Here is a 24223-nt window from a genome sequence, read left to right as displayed (position 1 = left end):
ACTTGGAAATACGACAGTGTCTTTGAGGCGGCGCGACACGCTTGGCGTCCTTGGTTGCATGGTCATTTGCTGCTAAGCCGAGATGCTTGGGAAGCACGTCGCTTTGAGAAAACCTCTACTCTTGCCACAGAAGTCAGTCTAAACAAGGGAACAGTTGATGTCACGGGTGACACGTGAGCAGGGTCATTAAGTTCTTCCCTTGACCTCTTGTTTGTGTCTTTATTTGCCTCGTTCTCATGTGTAACCGGCCTTTAGTGTAACTGAGTGTGTGTGTGTGTGTGTGATTGCTCTCATGATGATTGCCTGGTATCCTAGAGAGCACTTCTGTAATAGAGGAGAGTTCACCATCCATTAGCATCACTATGACAGAAAGTCAAAACAGCGGTAAACGATCGCACAGGAGGATGAATGTTCCACAACCCCCCCCCCCCCCACCACCACCACCACCACCAAATTTTCCAAAACCTGTACACTCTTGTAAACTCATGTAGACAATATATGGCATATAAACAGAGACGGTGTCATTCTTTTGAACACTTTCCATATTTACATCTTTTGATTTTATAGCATTCATATGTGACACACGATCTTTTGCACCGCAACTGTTTCGCGTCACTCCGGCAACGTTTCTCCTCGTAAATTAGTTCTTTGCCGTAATTTCAATACCAGAAATATGCCACCATCCAGCAGTTGGATGTTTGTCTCTATAGCAACCCCAGTTGTTGCTATAGAAATATAGTTTTCTCCAAAGTGACATTGTTGCTTAAACCATTTTGTCAGATCTGTGACCACACAGATATTAAAAGGCCTGTGTGTGTGTGTGTGTGTGTGTGTGTGTGTGTGTGTGTGAGAGTGTGCGTGCGTGGTAGTGTGTTGTAAACACAGTGTGTACTTGTGTTCGGCTGGAGTTCACCAGAACGCCCACTTCATTTGTATCACTTTGCTTTCAGTCTCTTTCCTTTTCTGTCTCCGTTGGTTTATGAGGCAGATTCGTAAAGCTTTAGTAGGAGCATAAATTTCCCCCCTCGATACCGAGTTATTTTCAAGTTGCAGACATTTTTACAATAAATGTTGGTCTAACTCGTGTTAGGGCCGCAGGATTATGGATAAAATAAGAGTCATTACTTTTTTTCTTTCTTTTTTTTGCTTAGAATTGAGATCACAATTCTCTATCAGAATGTTTATTTAATATAAAAAGGTTTATCGCACCCCATTTCTCTGATGCAAAAAAAGGGTACCACACCAACTGATCATGTATGTGATTAGCTTATTAAAGCAGCTTCACGGGTACATAAGAATATAATCAACATGAGACACACACAACCTCTGAATAATTATTTTTCTGTGTGAGAGACAATGATGGATGTTAGTTTATAAAAATAAATAAATAAATGCTGCTTCTTCTCACTGCCAATTATCTGGCTTTCTTTTGCATTTCTTTTGTCGTATCTATTTGTCTTGATAGAACTTTCATTTTCCTGTGTCTGGCACTCACAGTATGTGTGTATTTTCCTCATCGCCGGTTTCTGCTTCTTTGAGTCATGGGCTGTAAAGCCGCTTTGCCATTTGTAGAGGGAGACGGTAGGAGCGCTTGTTTGGATGTGACTGATGTCCCTCATGAAACTGCGGCAGAAAACGTTTGCATTTTGGTTTCAGCTGTGACCCTTGTTTCATGTTTTTCCTGCTTTGTTTCTCACTGTTTTATTCGCACCTTGTTTTCCTATCAAGCGAGATTACAATTACTGTAAACGAGGGAGTACTGAAGGCTATTTTTGAATGGTTTGATGCCTTGCCCCCCTCCCTCCCTCCCACCTCCACTGGCCGACACTGTCATGGAGAGCAGAGGAAAAGGAAGAAGGCAATTAGGATTCCTTGCGTAACTGGGAGATTTCAGAGAGCGAAATTGAGCATACCTATCTCAGAGTGGAGAGCAAGAAAGGAGGAATGAGAGAGTGAAGAGGTACAAGAGCGTTGTGGAAAATAACAGGAGATTAGCACAGGAAATGAACACACTCGGAAACGAAGCGTTCTGTGCAGAGCAGCAGAGGATGAAAGGCAAAAGGATGGAGGGATGGAGAGATAAGGATGCAGTGGCTGATAAAGTGAGAGCAAAAGTGAAAAGAGGAAATGTCTCGGTGTCAGAGACGGATAGACCGAGACAGAACAAAGAGAGGAAACAGTTTACTCGCTGTTTCTTTATTGTTGTCCCCAGATACAGGAAAAAGACGCCAAAGGTCAAGAAAATGGAAAACCTAGACAGACGCTAATATGTGCACAATGGGGACAAAGAATAGAAGAAGGCCGCAACTAAAAGTGTTGTGTCTCTTAACATGACACGGTTAACCATAGCTTTTGTTCACGTTCATACTTAAACGAGGCTACGCGTCCGTCTAGGTTTGCATGCATGTGTTCTCGATCTCGCCTTGTTAAGTTTAAGTAGCTGCGATTTCTCACCAGGGGTTCGACTTCATTTGCATGTCCTTCGCTACTTCAGAGTTGTTGATGTTTGGGTAACAGTGGACATCCTCGTATAACCTGAAGCAAGCTTCCTTGGTTACCTTCTTTCTTCGTTTGTATCAAGAGCACGCCACCAACTGGACTGCTGAGTGTTGTGCTAATGTTGTGTCTCTGCAGACTTGTGGTAATCTGCGTCGGATCGGCATGACCATGTGGACTCTAGTGGACCTCTGTGAAAGTATGGCCTGTCCCATAAAGTTGGGAGAGGTCATGGCATAGGAATTGCAACGAGTAAAGTCTGAATATTAATCCCAAAACAACACATAATCACAATATAATTTTCTTAAACATCAATTTAACAAAGGTTCAGTGCGTATCCCTATGGTCATTACATTTTAAGATGTAACACACAAGTTCTATGAATCTTTATCTTCATATTAGCAAACTGTTTTTGTTGTTTTCTGGCTGTTAAGATACAAAACTCTCTTAACAAAACTCTCTTAACTGCTCTTAATATGCCTCCCTTATTGTGAGTGAGTCACCCACCTCATATATACCTTTTTACACTCTGTGTGCCTAACAGCCAGACTACAGGGTTCGCTGGTTTCACTGGTCTGTGCTGAGATGTGGTGGGGAGCTGTCTGTGCCTCTTGTGTGTGCATGTTGTATGGTATATTAATTCCCCCGAACACCTGCTGTTTGCATTCTTGTCTTATCCACTTCTCGCAAACACACACACACACACACACATGCACGCACACCTTATCATCAGCCCATAATGGAAACAAACAGTAGTTAAGGCTTTTTGTGCAAAAGCCTCTTGTTCTTTCGTTTTCTAGCCGGCAGCTGGTCAGTTAAATTTAAAGCTAACTTAAGCTTTACTGCTGGGTGGAGTGGATCTCCAAGCTCCAGCCCACCAGATGCGTAAAAGCGCCCACGCCCCACTTACTTTACATTGTTCAAACAGCGGCCCTAATTTTGCATTGTATCTTCCCAGTCTTCAATCAGGCTTGTTGATTTTGTTGGCTCTAAATGTTTAATCATCATAAGAATATCGTGATTATATACTGTACATTTGAAGTTTGAACTTCTTTGTAGTTTCTCTACGCTGTCTTCAGTGCAGTAACTTTTATCTGAACTTCTCTCTTTGAGACGGATGCCTGATTACGCCTGTCCTCATTCCAATGCACAATCACACAACATTCAATATGTTTAAAGTCAATACACTGCACCTGATTCTGATGCTCTGTATTTCAATGAATGCCTCCTTTTCTTTAATGCTGAGGAGACAAAGCACTGAGGTGCTGTCGTCTATACTTTACTCATCCTACAAAGAAACAAGCCGGTGTGTTACCAGCTACCATATATGACTATTGTTTTATATGTTGTCAGCGAGTTATACATAGTATAACTTCATGACTTACTCTATGGCTGTGATATGGAGCATGTCACACAAAAATTACCTTTTTTACTTAAAGACAACATGAAAATGATCGACTTCTGCTTGTAATTCAACTCCACATCGCACTTCATTTTCCCCTGGCAGCGCCTGTGACTGTCTTAAGATGCGATGCCGTGATTTTCGACAGGATGATGTCATTGCGTTCTCCACCTGGCCCTGTATCCTCGCTGTTTGTTTGACCACAGAGCGGTTCCCCTGGTGAGCGCACAAGTTTCCACTGCGAACAAGAGAGAGATGGAGATAAGGATGGAGAGATTAGGGTAGGAAAAAATACAGCCCGACCATAAAAGAGTGAGAGATCGAGATAAAAGGGGAGAGATTACACAAAGAGAGAAAAACGGAGGAAGGCAAAGAAAAACAGTTTAGTCAACTGTGAAACAGCGAAAGATAAGACATGAGAGATTGAATGAAGGGTAGACACTGTAAAAGAAGGGAGATTAGAAAGGAAAAAGTCGAGAGGAAGGTTGGGAACACAGGTTGAGGCAGGCTTTGAAGGACAGATTGACATTAAAGATCAGTGACAAGGGAAAGGACAGATGTGAGATAGATTAAAGGAGAGAGGGAAAAAAAAGGAAAACTAAGAGGTTGTTGCCAAATGTGAAAAGATAAGGAGTGACATATAACAGAGGGAGGAGAGGATGGATAGAGGTCGAGTGATGGGGAGCAGAAATTTCCAGATTGGATACTGCCTCAGAGTCACTCAAAATGGAAAGTATACATGACATTACATATCAACAAGAGAGAGGAAAAAAAAAATCAAAATCAGTTTCTTCCCAGTGAAAGTGCCTCTCTCCCAAAGATGAAACATGATAAATCAATGCAGCACTGAGTTTTTCATCACATCCAAGAGGAGACTCATCAAGCGGCCTCTCTTTCCAAAGCAGCTAGCAATCGCCTAGCAGCATCCAGTTTGGATGATGGCGGAGCGGCTCACTGTCAAATAAGTATCTGGCAATGCAATGTCGATGAAAATCATAGCCATGAATTTCATTTCAGATTTTTTTTTCACGTTTTCTTCATCCTTTTGCTTTAGAGTCCAAATGTTTGGCTCCGTGTACGGTTCGGAGGTTCACAGCAGAACGTTTCAAGGCTGATATTTGATCGGCAAAAATAATCATTCAGAATTTTTTGCTTATGTTTTCAGTCATTTCATGTTTCAATCATTTATGCTTTTCTTGGGTCGTTGACAGAAAAGTAAAATAATTACTAAAATAATTTCATTTGTCCTCTTGGCTGTAAATCCAAGTAAGCACGTCTCCTTGTCGGTGAAGGGGAGTTTATTTTATCGTGGCGTTTCGGGGTGAAGTACAAAACAAGTGTTGAAGATAAACGGTGAAATGGAATAGTAAAATAAGGGGAGGAGAAAATAAAACATATTTTTTACTTGAATGACTATATATCAGTGATTGTTCCACACACCGTCAGGTGCACTGCACATCCACAGCTCGTGCGGCAGTCACAGTGTTTCTGTCTCCCTCTCTGCCATTTTCATTGCAGTTTACACTATGCACAAACACAGAGTCCTCCCTCCCTCTAAAAGAGAACGACATCTCAGCTAAACCAAAAGCAGTAATGTAGAAGCAGGTGCATTTACTCACGAGTGAGTGGGTAAACCGTTGATAAAGTGTGCTGATATCGTTCATATGATAACTATAGCTACAGTGCACCATCCAGCCATATTTTAGACATGCCTAAAAACCCCAAACAGAAGAGCGGAGAGAAACTCTGCAGCTGTAATTTCATTCACATGTTCTTCGCCGCTATTTTCTAATATATATATTGTTTGAAGAGGAGAAGCTCTGCAATTGCTTTACAGAGAGACTTTTAGGGAAGCGACGTCTCTGCCCTCCCTGCGTCAGGCAGGGGTATGTCTCCTATTAGAGGTCCTTAAGCTTGGGGAAGCCTTTTGAAACCTAATATGGTCTTAAATCAGATTTATAAATGTTTAGGTGTGTTATGAAAAACACACATTCAGGCTGCGTCGGCAGGAGCAGACTCTGTTTATGCGCACATGTGAGAGTGTGTGTGAAATAAGAGAGAAATTGTTTGTCTGTGTTCTCTTGTGTGTGTGTGAGAGAGAAAGAGAGTTTTTTTTTTCCCCCTTGCTCTAATTCCTCCAGTGCGACAGCGTTTCAATAAACATCATCGCCTGAATAAAAAAGAAACCAGTCTATACACACTCATGCGGTCAGTTCGTATTGCAGTGTGTATACGTTGTGAGCTCGTAGTTAAAACAGATTGAATGACAGCCAGGAAACGCTGTAAGCTTTTAAACTATGGTGATGGAAAAGAGAAAAGATAATTTCATAGCACCTAATTATTTTTCATGTTGGAAAATGAGCTGAATCAGGGCAGCATTAAAAGCTGTGTGCACAAAATCTCTTGTTGCCTGTGCAGTAGGAGCAGAGTGTTGGTGTGTTTTGGTTTGTGATTGTTTGTGTTTATGTGTGTGTGGGCTCGATGGCTTCAGGGCTTCACCGTGCTTTGTGCAACTGCAACATTTGTTCCTTTGACTTGGTGAAAGCACAGAACGGCACACTGCACAGAACACACACACACAGCGGGTGCTCACAATCCTCATTTGCTTATTATTATTCGTGTCATAAAAATACTGTGTGCTGTCTCATGTTGTTGAAATCAACTTTATTTCTAATCTCTGTGTTTCCTCCTGTAGGGATTTGAACAGAAACAACATCACCAGAATCACTAAAGTGGACTTCTCTGGCCTCAAGAACCTACGGATTCTGTAAGTTTGTTTCTTTCTTTCATTGCTTCACATGTTTTCTTTGTCAGTTGTGTATTTTCAGTCATACAAATCATATAAAAACATTTGTTCTGACTATTTTTTCCACAAAAGTATATATAATCTCACCTTGGTGTAAACAACTGAAGTGTAACAACTCAAAAAAAAAAAAAAAAATTCCAAAAATGTGATGGTTTTAAACAAAAGCCCTGGTATAAGGAACGCAGGAATCCATCTTCAATTTGTTTAAACATTTTTGTGTTCTTAAACAAGCAAGTCACCAAATCCAGAACTTACTCACAGAGGTAAGAAATTAGAGGACGCTCTTACGAGTTGGTTAGGTTTGAGGTTGAATCCACCGGTTTTTCCTGGTCTATTCTTCTCCCTCGTTCTCCTTGTCGTGTCTTGGTATTTGTTGCTTTATGAGGAGTCCCATTAACAGAAAAGCTTCCATGCTGGAGTAATTAGACAAATGCTATATTTACCTAATAGCCCTGTGCGATGCTATAGGGGAAAATACGTCTCTATAAAATACAGTTTCTCAACCTAATGAGGGGAATTTCGGGGGCAGAGGGGAATTTACGTGTCTTATCCAAGGAGTCCGTGTCGTAATTGCTGAATATTTACAAGGTAACATAATAGCGATATCGTGCGCTGACATGGCAGCAACAAGTAGAAAAAGACTCCCATTTGTTAAACAAGCAACACAACAAGATGTGTAAAAGTGTTACCAAGAAATTGTGACTCACTGTGGACCGTGTGTAGGAGGAAAAGATGATAATGCAACTGTTTACTGTTGACTCGCAGTGATACATGTGCTGAATAATTTCCCAAGTTTTTGCAACACTGGGAAACCCAGAGACTTTGAAGTCGAGTATTGAGGCTCAAAGGACAGGTTCACAATTTGTATTTTAAATATACTCACATTTTCAGATTACCTTCTACTGCTCATGTTGGCCCCAAAGCAGGATGTGCACTGGAATACAAACTATCTAACATACTATATGCTTTGAATTTGCCAACAATTTAAGCTTGACAGTGCAACACAGGTGTCACAGGTGTCAATGAACATCTTAACTGTAACATATTCTCAGTCTTATGTTTTTTTTGCCTGTTTTCACTGTTTCCAAAATAAAGACGCCCTCCATTCAGTCGTATGCTTAAGTCATTACTTGTCTTACTCCAACTTGTCTTACTCATCGTGTCTAAACGGCTGTGCTCTGTAGAGTGTGACTCCTCGTGTCCTCTCTGCTGTCCCGATGACTTCAAGGGCTCTTCTGACTCAAGTGGCTCAAATGTGTGTGTGTGTGTGTGTGTGTGTGTGTGAGAGAGAGAGAGAGGGAGAGAGAGAGGGAGAGAGAGAGAGGCCTGTAATAACTATAATCACTGTTGGCTGCATGCAGCTTCCCTCCTCACTCTGTTTTAACCAGACCGGGCAGATAAAAATACACTTGCATCACAAACTACACCGAGTACTGGACGTAGGTTTGTGCATGTGTGTGTTTTTACATTTTGTTTGACTCTAACTGTACTTAAAGGGACCACGGTGAGTTTAGGAGTTCATGTTCAGTGAGTCTGTTAGGTTTTTATCACAGTGTTTGTGTGTGTGTATATTTGAGCTGGACAAAGAGAAAGAGAAGAGAGTGAGACCTCTATTTAAGTGCATCCTGTGTACTTGAGACAAGGATGCGTGTTTGTGTGTAAGTGAGAGAGTGTGTTTGTTTGGGGAGGGCCAGCAGCTTGTTTCATGTGGTCGGTGATAAACTGCTGTGACATTTCCCCACTCCAAATCTGTTAAAGAAATGGGAAGGAGATGGCTTGGGAAAGAGAGCAGAAAGTGCAGTTTCAACCACACGCTCACACACACACACACACACACACACACACACACACACACACACACAGGTTTGCATAGCTATCCTAAGGACTCTCATTGACTTCCATTCATCCATTCATTCGACAGCGAAAATGATCCCCAACCTTAACCATATCCAGTTACCTTAACCTAACCCTAATTCAAACCTTGGCCCTAAACTTAACCAGTTTCTCAGAGAACAGGTTCCACCTCATCAGGACCAGGTTTTGGTCCCCCTGAGGACTACTCATACAAGAACAAACACACACACACAAACACGCAACAAGTGATGAAACAAAAGCAGTGCAGCCTTGACTCTGTTACTTTATTGTACCTCCCCCTCTATCTTTATATCACTCTGCCTCTCCCTCTCTGTCTCTCTCGCTCTCTCACACACACACACACACACACACTCATAAACATGTACACACGTACACAAGCGCACACATGCACACTGGAAAAGTTTCCAGTTTCGTTGAATGATTATAGCATTCTCTAGCTGCAGAACGATGCCTACACTGCGAAGACATGAGGCGTGACAAGCCCTCAGAAACTCCTACAAGAACAATCCACAGCTGAGTGATCTGGTTATTCATCAACACCTCTGGAACTAAAGGTTAAAACACAATGATCAGTTATTTAACTTTCAAACGTAGTGACGCTGTTATCTGGTTAAATATTAATGCGTAACACACACACACACAAAAAAAAAGCATCATCCAGTCGGGTAATGTGTGCGTTCTTAGTCTGATCTGTGCGCTGTAATCGCGCACGCAGCTCGTCTCTGTAAGGACACAGCACTTACCATAATATCCTTGGCAGCGCGTCCTCGCAAGATTTCTTCCAGACTGTGGAGAAATTGAGTAATTCCAAACAAATTTAGACGTAGGTGAAAACTCTTGCTTGATATTAAACATTTGGCTGGGGGGAGAATTAATGCGGTTTCGCTCGTTTTGCGTAAACAAGTGAAGCTAATATTCCCTGAAGTGTTCCCTCGTTTCCTTCAGTGGGAGAGGAGCTCGCAGTTTGCCACAAGGTAGCATGACATCATTGTGCTTTTTTTTTTTTATAATGGTTGCTAAGACTCTCTAATATGGCTGAATGAACGTTATGAGACACACCAGGCCCCACACACATGAATGCAGTATATCTTCCTTCTTCCCTCCGCCTCTGTTGATGAATAATGACTGAATAATACGGACTAATATAACAAAAAGTACCTCATCTGAACAATATTCCTATATTTACTTTCAGCACCATGTGGCTTGTGATCCCTTGCCATGTTAAAGCTTTCTTCAGTAAATCAGCATGCTGGTTGATCCCTCGTTTGGACGTATGAACCCAATAGTTACTCAAAGTTATGTCTCGATTTGGGCTTTTATTCTCTCAGCATGAAGAAAAGGCCTAAGCTGCGTGGAATAAACATGCCGCGTTAATGCCGGCCGGACTGTAAATTATGACTGATGGGTTGAAGTCACGACTGTGCACATGTTATGTGGTTATTACAGTATGTGTGTGTGTTTGGATAAGCTCGCTACCAGCGCACTACTGCGTCTGTGTATAAACTAAATCAAGCACGCCGGATAAACAAAGCTGATTTGATTCTTCTTAAAAAAATGTCACTAAATCATTTTACAACTCTACAAAATACTTTTTTTAAGTGTAAACCAAATGGAAAATGTTAGAAAAAGAAAGTTTTATAACTCTACATCTCAAAATATTTAATTTTAGATAATACGATATTGCATTTGTCATCTGATTCGGAATATAATTGAATACAAGTCAAGGTTAAGTTCAGTATTCACAGAGGAGTAGTTATTGAACATGACCACATGACACTGTCAAAACATTAATATCTCTGTATCCAATGGAAAGAATGGCAACTTTATACATATTTCCACTTAAACTGCAGCCTAATTGCATTGTTTCAAATTACAATATCAATTTTGCTATAAACCGCTCGTCTTGCCCACTATATCGTATTCTGTATGCGTGTATTTGTGTATGAATTCACGACGGACCATGAACTCACAGTTATGACAGTTACCTGTCTAGACACAGAACGTTTAAAGGAAGGCCGTGCCAAAACGATTTCAAGTCAATATGGCACGCCAGACTGCGTCTCCTTTCCTCTTATTTGGCCCTGTTTAGATTTTGTTTTTATCGTTTTTTTATCTCTCACTCAATCTATTCTGTCATCCGTGGATTCTTTATTTTGCTGCTCTCTCTCTCTCTCTCTCTCTCTCTCTCTCTACCTCCTCCACTCACATCAGCCTCTCTAACGTCCTCAGACAGGACGTATAAACACGCATATCTGTGTCGATGTTCTCGTTTTGCTGTCCCATCTGGAAAACCTTAGATTGCCCCAAAAAACATTACAGCACCCGCAGAGAGCTGAGAGGTAAATGGAGGAATGTGAGTTACTCCGGGATCATCCCCGGAAAGGCAAAAGAGAAATGGAGACGATGTCCATTGGAGGATGGGAAGAGGAATAGGTGGTTGATTGTTTGTTTTGGCCCTGGGCGAGATTGTGACATTTGTGAAACGCTCCGTGTCTGAAACTTCTGCTTCACGCCAGATTCATTTGTCCGTCTCACTGATTGCTTGTTTATACAAGGTTTTTCTTTTTTCTTTTTAAAAAGGTGCGAGTGTCTCTCTCGATGTTTGAAATGTGTAATTCTGGCAGGCAGCTGGTTTTGCTGTTTGCACTGGCCAGAAAATGAGATTTATCTGGTGTTTCTTCCTCTGGTGTGAACTCGCGGGTCAGCGAGCGGAGCCGACTGGAGATAGATATTGCCAACCACCTGGTCGTCTCTCAGTGCTGTATTTAAGTCGCAGCGTTTTTGAAGAATGACCTCCTGTCTCCTGTATGTAAAGTTAATGATATTTTCATTGCCTCCGTTGGCGCTGTCTGGTTCCTCTACCTTGTCTTGACTGGCATTTCCCCAAGACTGCTAGTGTTTCTGTTAAGTGAATTCTGGATTTGTTTTAAAAAGGTTAGTAACTACATCTGTGGTTTTTTCCCCCCTCCTTTTCTGTCTCTTTATGTTCATCGCTGTAGTCATCTGGAGGACAACCAAATCAGTGTCGTCGAGCGCGGAGCCTTCCAAGACCTCAGGCTGCTGGAGCGGCTGTAAGTAAACCGTCTCACACAACTGTCCGTGTGTGTGTGTGTGTGTGTGTGTGTGTGTGAGTGTGTGAGAAACAGAGAACCATCAGCTGTACACAAAGTCAAAGTTTAACAAAGTGTGCACACCTGCAAAGACGCATTCACACACATGCAGATTTGTTTTATACTTTTGCCAGACACTCATGCAACTTTGACTTCCTGCTGCTGTCCGTCCAGTGTCTTCCTGGACGACGGCCGAGTGCGTCCACTTCACACACTACCTCAGAATCTCCCATAGATATTGCCTTGTCCCGTTAGCGTGAGTGTGTGTCCGTCAGTTTACACCGAGACACGAGTCAATAGAATCGAGGTGTGAGGGCGCAACACACACCTGCATGTTTATGAGTCAGTGGGGGAATGATTAGGGCCGAGGGACTGACATCCTGTTGTCTAAGGGATGAAACAACATGAGTTGTGTCTAATAAGCTGACCAATGACAAACGAGGGGAACCTTCTCGGAACCAGAAGCCTCAAAAGTTGCGATTAGATCAGTTTTTAAAATGTCGGTCACTCATATATGCTGTATTTTATTGTCTATTTTCCTCAAATTCGTTGCAGAAAACGTGAAACTAAAGATTCAGACCATTAACACCTCACGAGAATGTTTACTGACGTCATAAGCCAATAAGGCGAGAGCTCATTTTCCCAAAGATTTCCCTCCAAACTGAGTTCTTTGTCTAAAGTCAACAGGAGGAACACTAAGAAATAGTGACACAAATGCAGTTTATTAGGGGGCAAGAACAGGAGTGTAATAGCCAGTCTACATCTAGCTTTATAAATGAATGTAGTCCAACTATAAAACAAGAGAACTGTTCTTCACTACAGTTCTGGGACGGTTGTGATGGTTTTTTTCTTTGATTTTATAGAGGTTTTTATAGGCAGCCTTCAGGTGATTGAATACACCTTCTGGCTGCCATATTGGAGGTCTTCAACTGATGAGAGCAGCATTTCCTGACATGACTTGGCCAGTGTAGCTGTGTTGAACTGACATTGCTGCTTTAGGTCTTCCTCCGTGATGTATCTGTCATTTAATGTCATTTGATCAGCTGTCTTGCCAGAGGAGGGTTTTTTAATAAATTGCCTCTTGCCTTCATCGGCTGTCGCACATCCAGCAGCAGTGACTGTAGGGCACATGTTGCTGCTTTTTGACTCAAATCTAGACACAGTAGAGCAGGAGAGACGTACACAGCGAGACAAAAATGATGGCAAACCTCCCTGACACTGGATTGAGAGATGGTTGAGTGGCAGCAACATGTGTATCTTGACTTTAAATGGAGATCACACATCTGATAGTGAGAGCGCGAGGTGATGGGGCTGCTTTCATGTTAAAAGGCTCCTTAAATCCCTGTGTCAGGGAGGGTCAGAGGTTGAGGTAGGGGAGGGAGGGAGAGTTCAGGGGGCAAAATAGTTATGCGGAAGTGATAGCACTCGTTTTTAAAAGTAGCTTTGTGCAGTTCGGACATCTTTGCATTCTTAAACATCACACGGTCAAATGTTGAAATGTGGATCATTACATTTTAGAGTCGCTTTTGAAGAATCCTGACATTTTAACTTTACTGATAGTTAAATGCTTTTTTTAAAATGCGTTACTGACATAATCTCCGATGTTGTGCCTTATCAGGGTGAAAGGTGAGGGGTGAGAGGTCCCGGTGCTGAGTCTGTGTGATTTATGCAGTCACAATGTGAAAAACATGGCGCTTATGTCAGGGATGAATTATAAAGTTGTGTATTTGGGCATTTTCACCTCATTTTTCTTGTGGAAGACTCAGAGGTGGCCTGAAAAACCAATATCTTGATTGGCTTAATCTTTTACGTTGTGTATTGTGTTAGCTGATTGATATTTTCCAAAGACAACACAGGTTTTCTCAGAGTTTTCTTTTTCTAAGCCATTTTTCCTGGACTTAATTGTGATAATAACCTTTACTCATTAAATTCAGAAACTCCTTAGATTTGTGGGTTGGTAATATTTCAAAGGTTCCATGCCAAAAAAACAACATTTATGGTGAATAAACGTCCTAAAATGACTCCTGAATTGTAATAGAAGGCAGTCGTGAACTTTACTTTTTGGACGGCAACTTTTTCCTCCATCAGTGCACGCAGGAGTCATGGTCTTATTATCATTATCACAGCGGTTAAAAGGTTGCTGTCTGTGTCTTCTCCAACACAGACTGTTTTTTGTGACCCCCGTGACCTTCCCACCCTCCTTTTCTTTTCTTTTTCCTCTGCACGCCTCGTCTCTCAGCCAAATGCCGTGGTAGCTTGATAACACTTTCACTCCCTTTCCTCGCACTGTTCTCATCTATCTCTGCTGCAGCCAGTCCCGCCCTTGCTCACACACACACACACAGCTATTTTCCTTAGGACACTGCATGATTTTAACTATAACCATATAACGCCTTACCTAAACCTTAATGTTAGTACTTGGCACAATTCACATCTTAGCCCTAAACTTTCTGCTTCATTTGGACCAGGGTTTGGTCTCCATGATCCTGACAAGGTCAGTGTTTATGCCAGAAAAGGTCCTGTAAGATGTTACAAATAAAAAGTACACACACACACACACACGCCCAACGCAAGCCCATTTTTCACTGACTCTATCTTCTTCTCCCTCTCATTCCTTTCTAAATAACTGCCATGTGTTCATTTCTCGTTCAGTTCTACTTAAACAAAAATGTAATCGTGACATATGTATATATATATAATCATTTTATAAACAATGCAACAGTCGCCAAAACACTGCCATGGTTGCTACTACCTGAGCCTTACCCCCCACGCCTCAGGTGAGCCTGAATAACTTTCTGAAAGGACGACTCCAGGTCCACATTCCAACTGTTCTTTCAACATTCATTTCGGGGTGTTTTAAAGAACACGGGCTAATTCCTTCCCCTAAATTTTGCTGTCCTCTCTCTTTACCAGCGTAACTTTGATGCTTCCTCCTTCCTTCCATCACCTGTCATATAAAGTACATCCCTCTGTGTCACCACAGACATGAAAACAGACAATGGTTTGAGTGTAACACATTTATTTGTATTTAATTTGTATTTTACACGCTGCAGCTTTAAGTTCTCTTCGGTGCATACAAGAACTCTCCTTGTTATAAATCTACAACACAGTAAATATTGAAGGGAAGCTTGACTTCTGTCAAACTCAAATTATCTATAAATGTCAGAAAATGTGCAATTAGTCACGATACCCAAATTATTTAGCTTAAAATAAAAAGTCATTGTATACTTGGACCTGGAGAAAGCAGTGAAAAGTCAATCCAATCCAACTTTATTCATAAAGCACTTTAAAAAAACAACAACAGCTGAAACAAAGTGCTGATCAGAGATAGATAAAACAGTCTAAATTACTGTTGCTTTTATGCAGTGCATGTCCATGAAGAGATAAAAACACTACTTGAATAATATATGTATTACCCCCCTGCTGATTGGCAGTTTTAAAATCATATTTTTTCACACATAAAGTCTGTTAGTTTTTCATTTTAAACGCTTTTCATTATGTTTTCATCAGTGTGTCTGCATTTTCATGACATTACACTTTTATGTTGGCGACACACACCTGAAACGACTTCTTGAAAAGCCCGGGGGTTTAAGAGCCCAAAGCCTCTCATATTTGTTTATCTTGACCAGTATTAGCAGGTTAATACAGGATGGATACGTTCAGAAGCTACATTGACCCCAGTGACTGATGGAAAAGCTATCAGTGCAGATTCATGAGAAAAAAAACATGGAGTATGAATTCCTGGGCAAAGAGCTTGCATTTTGTGCATTTTTTGCCTTATCAGAAAAATGTAGATCAGTCAGTCAAAGTTTATTTCTTTTCCAGAGTTAATAAATAAAGCTTGACGAATGTTGAAATGTCCTTGTTCAGTTTTTTGTCCTCACAATATCTATCATTTTTTTTGCAAGACCTCAGGAAACGCTCTCTCACTCCCAGGTCGGAGCACATGCTGGAACGATAGTGATAACTGCCTTTAAAGAACTTACAGCTTGATAGCCTGTAACTTACACACACACACACACACACACACAGAGAACACGCCGTGATAAACTGTGGGTCATGATCACAGGAAACCAGGCAGACTTTCACATGAGTTTCACCTTTGAACCATGAACTCACTGACCTCAAAGGTGAAGCTCTTGGCTGGTTGGTGATGGTTCTCACAAAAGGATGAATCTGAGTGATTTATTTGTCTGTATGTGCGTATTTATTGGAGTACATATAGTTTCTGTTTACAATGCTATTTGTCCAAATTATACATATTTGTCCTTCTCTTTGTGTCTGCAGTCGCGTGAACAGAAACAAACTGCTGGTTCTTCCGGAGCTTCTCTTCCAGTCCAACCCCAAACTAGGACGACTGTGAGTACACCTTCCTTGTTTTATTACCTCACCGTCCAGCGATCCTTCTCTCTCTCTCCGGCTCTCCCCTCTCTCCCCTCGTCTCTGGCTCTTTTGATATGACACATGATCTGTTTAAGAACCCGGCCACGGTGCAATGTCAAGTCTTATATCCGGGGGTTGAGGGTTCAAGTACCGTGCCAGGTGATACGGCGATGCTCCGTCCTCCCGTGGAGAGGTGAAAAAGATTGTGCGTGTAAGATTGTGTGTATACGTGTGTGTGTGTGACATTGTTTTCAAAGGTGAAAGTGTGCCTGGAGTGAATGTTTTGCTTGGACTGGTGAGGAACGTCCATTTGGGCGTGTGGAGTTTTCCCAGAGTATTCAGAGTGGAAGAGAAGAGGTCATGCTGATGCAGAGAACTGCCCCGCTCGCCCTCGATCGCTCTCATTTTCATCTCAAGTTCGCAGACTGCACTTTTTCTCTCCTCTCAGGTTTTTCTCGTTGTTTCATCCTCAGAGAGTCTCCTTCAGCTGGGGCTGAAGGTTGCGACACCTTCTAAACTTTATAGCTGTTGTTATAGGGCTGCCTTCATGTGAAGTTGGAGGTGGGTGTGTGCACGTCTGTGTATCTCTGGGGCATTTGTTTGTGTCTGTTTTATTGAGCTTAAATATGATGCACCTGCTGTATGCGTGCATACATGCATTCATCATATTGACACGCTTTTGTATTTGTTTCTGTGTATGCGTGCTATGTCTGAATACCAGTGCTGGTTTATTCAACTTGTCACTTCTCTCATTTTCCTCTATAATGTTTTCATAAATCAAAATGCCTTGGAATGTACTTTAACTTTTCCGTGTTGGAAAAAAAACGTAAAATGTCCCTGTTTATTGTCTTCGTGTGTTCTTCACGAGTCAGAATGAGCCAAAATTTATAAATGACGACCTTGTGTTTGAATTAGCAACAAGAACGACAGTGCGTCAGCTCTTGATTCTTCTGAAATTAACTTGGATCTTAATCTACACAGTCATAGTGATCATTGTTTCTTAAAAGCACATAATAAGTTCATACTATACACAATAGGCTTGCAGTTTATTAAAACACATGTTAATATGAGCTTATTCGCCAAGTTTTATTAGGTTTTTATTCCAAACCGTATCACAATTTCTCACAGAAATTTCTAAGAATTCACATACATTTACATCTACTACTGTTCTGCCACTGTAGAACACAAAGAGCTTAGAGAAATGAAAGTGAATGTATAATTTTAGGACATAAAGTGATTGCGTTTAAAAGTCAACCAGAGGGCACGTGGAAGCCTGAGTGACGTATTATTGCCACATTCACCTTTCATCATTACATCAGCGTCTATGCGTCTCCCAGACGTGATGCTCTTCACTTTTCCTACTCTGCGCTTTTTTGAAAAATGTGCAAATTGAAAATGTGCATAAAAACCAGCTGGATGTGAACGCACCTCATGAACCTCGTATTAAGAACCCGGCGCAGACTGACTGACCATGTGTTTCGTGTATTTGCGGTGAGGTGTGATTTATTGCCGAAGACAGCGAAATAGACTGTTACAGCTGAAAGCACATTGTCATTTATATCTGTCGCTTGCAGGATCACACACACACACACACACACAGTGAAAATCCCCACATGTGAACATCAGGAACACAGTGAAAGATGCAAAGACACGCACACACACACACACACACAGATGTGACACATCCCACTGTTTGTCTTTTCCAACCCGTTCTCTTGTTCCTCATGAGTGACAGTCTTATTTCCTCCACTGCCTGGCTTACTATTCCATTAAACCACTAATTGGTCTCGATAGCTTTTATTTATCGCCGCTTGAATATGGATCCCTATGGAGCTCTCATGCAACTCAGTCAGAGAATGGAAAGGGTGAACGTGTTCCAAACTTAACATTATAAATCTCATGTTCTTTATATCCCTACTTTGCCATCAGCACTGTTTAAATTACAGTGTCTGGAGTTTCCGCCTGCTCTTTATTTTTTTCTTTCTTTCCGCTTTTCTCGTTTTTCTCTCGTCCTTCTTTCTCTGTCGGCGCGTTTCATCCCGTCCCACGCTGCGATTTTTTTGCAAATTGAGCGTCAGACGTGTAAATGGCAAGGTATGGACAGAGGATAGAGGAAACACGGAAGAGGCAGGAAATGAGAGAGCGGAGAGCTTAAGTCACGGGGACTGAGGCTGAAAGAGAGAATAAGAATAAGAACAGGGGAGGTTTGCTCGTGGCTTTCTGGTTTAGGTTCGTAACCTTCCTCTCTGTCAGCCTTGGTTAGATATTAAATGATGGCAGTGTGATAGGAATTACCTCTTAACCCTCCTATTAAAGCTCTGTGGTCTGAGGTTTGGAGATGGAGGGGAGGGAAGGAGCTGGACGAGCATTAAGGGAAAAATAGGAATAGGTTAGAGTTTTCGCTTTTGAGGAGGGTGGGAGGTTGGAGCGAGAGGTATCATGCTGGATAATGGCTTTTACCAGAGTCTTGGATTTTGTGGGCACTTGGGTTTAAAGGGGAACGGAGGTTTTCTCTCATTAGAAAACATTCTAATTGAGCAGTAAGTGTGGCTGTAGTAGGTAACAGTAACAGTAGGTATCGGGGGCGGTCATGTGAAGGGAGGACGGACGGATGGATGAAAGGATGGTGGTGGTGGTGGTGGTGGATGAAGCCTGCGGGTAGATGGATGGATGAAGCGATTGGAATCTGTGGCCCCTCTAAGGTGCTCAGTGGGGGCGGAGGACTGGAGTCTGTGGGTTCCAGTGTGTGTGTAGTCTGTGGTCGTTTTCCCCCCACAGTTTGCAGAGACTGTGGTCTCGCAGCACATGCACACAGACACACACACACACAGTATCACACACAATAAGCTCTGGCTGTAAGGAGAATATGTTTTCATGAAAAGGCAGCGAGAGTTTCACTCGCGACGGCGTGGATGGAAATATGCGCGCCATTGGTGAGAGGGATTTCGTGCATCGTTGCACGTCACAGTCTGTCAGAGAGGTTTACTTTGTTAAGTGACTCGATGGCAGTCGGTCTAATAAGACTGAGCCTCATCCCGTTATCTTCACTTTCTCCCCTGGGAGTTTGTCAGTGTTTGGACATGTTTTCTGAGTATGTGTGTGAGTGCGCTGTCATTGGAGCCAGTGCTGGTGTACTGATCATTCTCCCACATTAAGGAGTTCAGGTTACACTTGATTGTTTTGCATGAGTGGAGACGAGCGCGAGGATGAAGAAAAATGAGAGTAACGTCAGACACGAGAGACGTTTCCTCTTTTCTTTCACCACTGCAGGTCCAGTGGGGCCTCCGACACTCGCCGTTGCATAACGTAAGAGATGAAATGTCAACATGGATTACTGACATAAAAGTAGTGTCTTAATGTAAATATGCAGAAGCGCCGTCTGTTTTACACATCAGACTTTAGTTCTTCAGCCACGCAACCAACTTCCATTAGTTTGGTAATCTCTGGTTTGACCAGTAATTGCAAAACACAAGAATGAGTTATTTTACTCTCAGCACTTAGTGCTATACCACAATAATCCACTTAATGTTTTCGTGGCGCGTACAAACAAAAACAAGTTGAGGATAATCTGCAAAAGTTTTGTATCATATCAAAATTTCGTCCATAAGGGACCAGCATTTGGATGCCAAATGGATGCCAGAGAGAAAAAAATTGCATTTTCATGTATACCAATAAGCAACTTTTGGAAAATGATGATGTCGTAGCCCCACCTCTTATCACCTTCTTTGTCATTGTCAACTTCTGCTTGTGTTTTACAGCCTTTTAGAGTTGTTTTTGGGTTTCTCAACTTTCTGAATTGATGCCGTGTTTACGGAAACCTTAAGAACGTAAAAGAAGAAGATCGTACCGGGAGAGTTTGCAATAAAAAACACACACACAATAAAAAGTAACAAAATAACCTTTTATTGAAGAGTCCAGTCTTCACATTTTAGTTTCACAGAGCGTCCTTTCTGTCTTGTCTGGTGCTTATTTTCTTCCTACGACTCTCGTTCACTGCAGCTCCCTCCCACCGCCCTCCCATAAAATGCATCACAGCAGGGATACGAGCAACCAAACCTTCAGACTTTGTAGCTTACTGGGAAGAGTAGTGAGTTTCTGTCCACAGGGTTTTTGGTGAAGGATTGCATCCAATATGGCCTCCAGAATGAATGCTGGGTAATAGGATTCACCTCAGTTTAATTTGTGTTGTTCGTGAGCCAATCCCGAACCTACATTTAAAAAGAAAATGATTAAAGGTCCACAACAAATCACCACGTGTGATTCAGTTTCAATCCCTGCACTGGTGATTGAGCTGAATAAATGCTAATGAGATGGCATCATTGCATTACTCACGAGCAATCCACTGAAGCAACCTGCGAGTGCTTCAGTGGAGCTCCCAGATGTGAAGGTGTAGGCGTAACCCTCCGTGGCTGTTACTGTATAAATACAGCTTTGCTGGTTTGGTGTGTGGTGGTGTGGGGGGGGAGCTAGACGGAGAGAGGAATGAGGGAGGGAAGGCTGAAGGGAGAGGGGGTCATTTGAGATGTCTTTTCCTCCTAATTAAGTTAATGGAGAAAGACGAGGAGGTTGCCTTTAATCTTGGCTAATTGTCCATTTAGAGGCGACTGCCATAGTTTACCTGCTGGAATGTTACGGTTTGTGTTACAGAACGTGAGCGTACGTTGTGTGATTGGTGATTGGCTGCGACAGATGTGGCCTCGGTTGGCGATTGGTAGGCATGGCCTTACAGGGGTGAGGGGTGAATGTGCTTTACTCTCGCTCTCTCTCCCTCTATGGGCACAGAAAAACCCAAACACACATCTTTGTTGTTTGTAAAGCTGTCAGGAATTGTAACATTGTTTTCTTGTCAATACAGTCCCAGGCCCTTTGTTTGGTTTTCACGCCACTGGGTGCTGGCAAGAAACAAATAAGCCTTAAACACACAAACACACGCACACACATGGGTTTGCAGAGCTTCTTAGGACACTGCATTGACTTCCATTCATTTGAACAACCTAAAAAAAGCCTTATCCCCAAGCTTAAATACAACCACTTAAATGTTAACCTAACCACAATTCAAATCTTAGCTCTAAACTTAACCAGCGCCTCACTAGCACCAGGTTTTGGTCTCCATGAGGACTACTGGTCCTGACAAGGTCAGCGTTTTTGCTAGAAAAGGTCCTAAAGAGGTAACAAATACAAGACGCACACACGCAGATCAAGACGCTTTCATACAAGCTCTGCTGCTGATTTAACACCACAGGCGCTGGATGCAGAATTGTGGGTCTGCATGTGTGGGTTCCGTCAGTGTGTGTGTGTGTGTGTGTGTGTTATTTTTGCATTCCAAACTTGATGCTAAACCACACGCCCACGACATAACTTTTTAATAATTAAACATGACTCAGAAGTTCAATCCCTGTTATGCAGCTGCACCACAAGGTTCTTTGGAGCAGACATGCAGCTGCGTCATAAGCAGTGCACATGTTCACCTCTGTTGAATTTATCAATCTCACTTACCTTCAGTCTTGGAATAATAGTTGGTTTATTGCTTCCTATAACACGTCGGGAACGGCTGTGGTCGTTCTGGCGTGAAGCTCCACCAGGAGGCCCATAGGCTCTAGGATGGAGCTGCACCACAGGGCCACCCCCCGACTGAAAGTCACTGGGAAGGGAAGACATTTACTGAGGGAACCTGACCAGAGCCCTTTTAAAAGAAGGCTGCTCTTAGCGGCTTGTGTGTGTTTCCCACAGCCCAGACGGCAGTGCGATTCTGTCCCAAGACATATTTAGATAAATACACACTGCGGAGAGATACCGAAAACCAGGAGGGAGAGACAGAAGGAGAGAGGGAGAGAGAGAGTGAGAGCAAATGATATTGAGATAATTTGAAACATTTGGAAAACCTAGGAGAGGTTTAACATACAACAGTTTTATACATTCCTCCATGCTCTCTGAAATGTCTCTTTATCACTGATGTTGATAACTGCATTTATATACCTTCATGTAAATTGGTAACTGCTGAATTTCTACACTACCCTAATTTCTCTAAAGGCATCAAAGCAAAAACAAAAAAATAAATAAAACTTGTTTCTGTAATCGTGGTGGAGGAATAAAGAAACCCCATTTCCCCAATTAGATTTCCTCTCATAAACATCTACACTCTCGCTCTGTAATTGGCTTTTTAGAGGTAAAGTATACATGTGCAGGACAAACAGTGTTGCTGTGACAGCATCGCATTCTTACTTCCTTGCGGATGCAGCCTTATGCTGAGATCTGGCTGGCCCACACTCGCTCCCTTAGGTCCAAATTTGTCTCTTGCATACTATTCTTTTGTTATGAATAACGTTGAATCATTTATTAATTGGTGTGTTCTCTTTGTCTCATTTGCCTGCTTTTTTTGTGTGAACAAAGATACTTCAAATTTGTTTTTAATCAGTCAAAGTTTGACGTGTGAAGAGAAGAAGCCATGGGGCGTTTTTAACCAGTCTATAAGCAGTCTCCAAGTTCAACACAGCGACACCTTTCCCTTTCAGCTGCCTACTTTAGTAGCTAGTTGTTAGCCGCGGGGCCACAACCTATGAAATGTTTGCAGGAGGTGGGAGGCCTGTAGATTTTTTTCTTTTAATAATGTGGCAAAGACGTTTTTTTTATACGTTTGCACCCTAAATAGCACAGAGGCTGCATGTGGTAGTAATTTAATCTCGCAAAAAAAGGTAAGCAGTAGCAACAGAGACTCTTGTACACAGTTAAAAAACGCTAGGACCTCAGTTCTCAGACTGTGGTATGTGTGCCACCAGTGGTACGTGAGTTTCTTCTCATGGTACTTGGAGGAAAAATCAGAAAGCAAATGATCTTATTGGGAATAAATCTGCTTGTGTGCCTATTTACTCCACTTTATTTTAGCTCAATATTTTATTTGGTGGTACTTGTGTGTAGAAAGTTTGAGAACCACTGCTCGAGGACATCTTTCTTTACCTTTATTCTTGTGGCGGATGAAGATGTGTGGGCTGAGAGAACATATCTGAGTCCATTTTGTGTGCCTGTGCCTATGTCAACAATTGTGATTGATCTTAATGTATGAAATTAGGGTGTATACTGCATATCTGTATGTGAGTGTACAGTCAATTCTTATATATGATCTTTTATGCTTCATATGTATACATAGCTGAGTGATCTGTGTCTCTGCTCGTGTCTTTGTCCACGTCTGCTTACATGCATACATGTCTCTGAATGCATCTAAGAGAGAAGCAAACTTGATACGGGGCCAAACGCACTCGCACAGTGTTTAATCACAATTTAGGTTTACACAAGAATGCTAATCAAAAACAGATTTGGCTCCTTGGAAAGCTGCAGGAGGAGAAAGAGGAGGGGAGAGAGAGAGCGAGAGAGAGAGGAAAAGAAAAGGGGAGAGAGAGAGAGAGAGAGAGAGAGTGAGTGAATGGGGAGGCATGGTGGGGATGTTAGCAGGAAGTGGGGGGTGTAAAAAAAAGTTTTGGTGAGAGGTCACAAAAGGGAATAAGGACAGAGTAAATTGAAAATAGGCGATTGCAGGAGGTTGGAGGAGAAAATAGATTCTGTGAGTTGGATCTTTGAGAGAATAGAAGCTTTTGTTGATTGTTGACTTATTTTTTTTTTCCCCCTTCTCACAGACTGGACTAATGATCTGGCTCTGATTTAAGATGCTTTATTTTTCCTCAAGGATGTTTTAAAAACCTGGCAACTGGCTTCTGGCCTGCGTGTGTATGTATGCGTATGCGTGTGTGTGTGTGTGTTGACCGAGAGGGTTTCAGTAGTAAATACACAATGGAGCTGTATACACTCTGCACTCCATCACTAACAAAAGTCAAACCACTAAACAAATGTAATGTCCCCTATAATTACAATCATGTGTATAAGATGATAGAAGAGGCTTTTCCTCAACAGAACCTTCAGTTTTATGTAACTACTTCAGGATTTTATGGGGAAACTCCAGACTGCTTGTTTTAAACATATTTTCCAACGCTGACATAGTTTTCTGGGCAGCACAACACAAGGGGTCAAACACTGACGTTCAAGGATACATCATTTGTTATGTTTTTGTACATCATTTATTTTGATATTTTGATATTTTTTATTATCCTAATGTTTAATATATTATTATTTTTTTTGTCTTTGCTGCTGTAAATGTACCCA

General features: G+C 41.9%; 1 protein-coding gene across 1 annotated transcript in view; it reads left to right on the top strand.

The window, feature by feature from the left end:
• Nucleotides 1–24223, top strand: part of slit3 (slit homolog 3 (Drosophila)) — a 234015-nt gene that overhangs the window by 9172 nt on the left and 200620 nt on the right. Inside the window, exons 2-4 of the mRNA XM_058649322.1 lie at nt 6594–6665; nt 11579–11650; nt 15977–16048. Of these exons, the coding sequence (XP_058505305.1) occupies nt 6594–6665; nt 11579–11650; nt 15977–16048 (216 nt within the window). The remainder of the gene's footprint in view (nt 1–6593; nt 6666–11578; nt 11651–15976; nt 16049–24223) is intronic.

The sequence above is a fragment of the Solea solea genome, chromosome 14 (genome assembly GCF_958295425.1).
Source record: "Solea solea chromosome 14, fSolSol10.1, whole genome shotgun sequence".
NCBI classification, from domain to species: Eukaryota; Metazoa; Chordata; class Actinopteri; order Pleuronectiformes; family Soleidae; genus Solea; species Solea solea.
The sequence above is the reverse complement of the archived record's forward strand: the minus strand, read 5'-3'. Positions and strand labels throughout refer to the sequence as shown.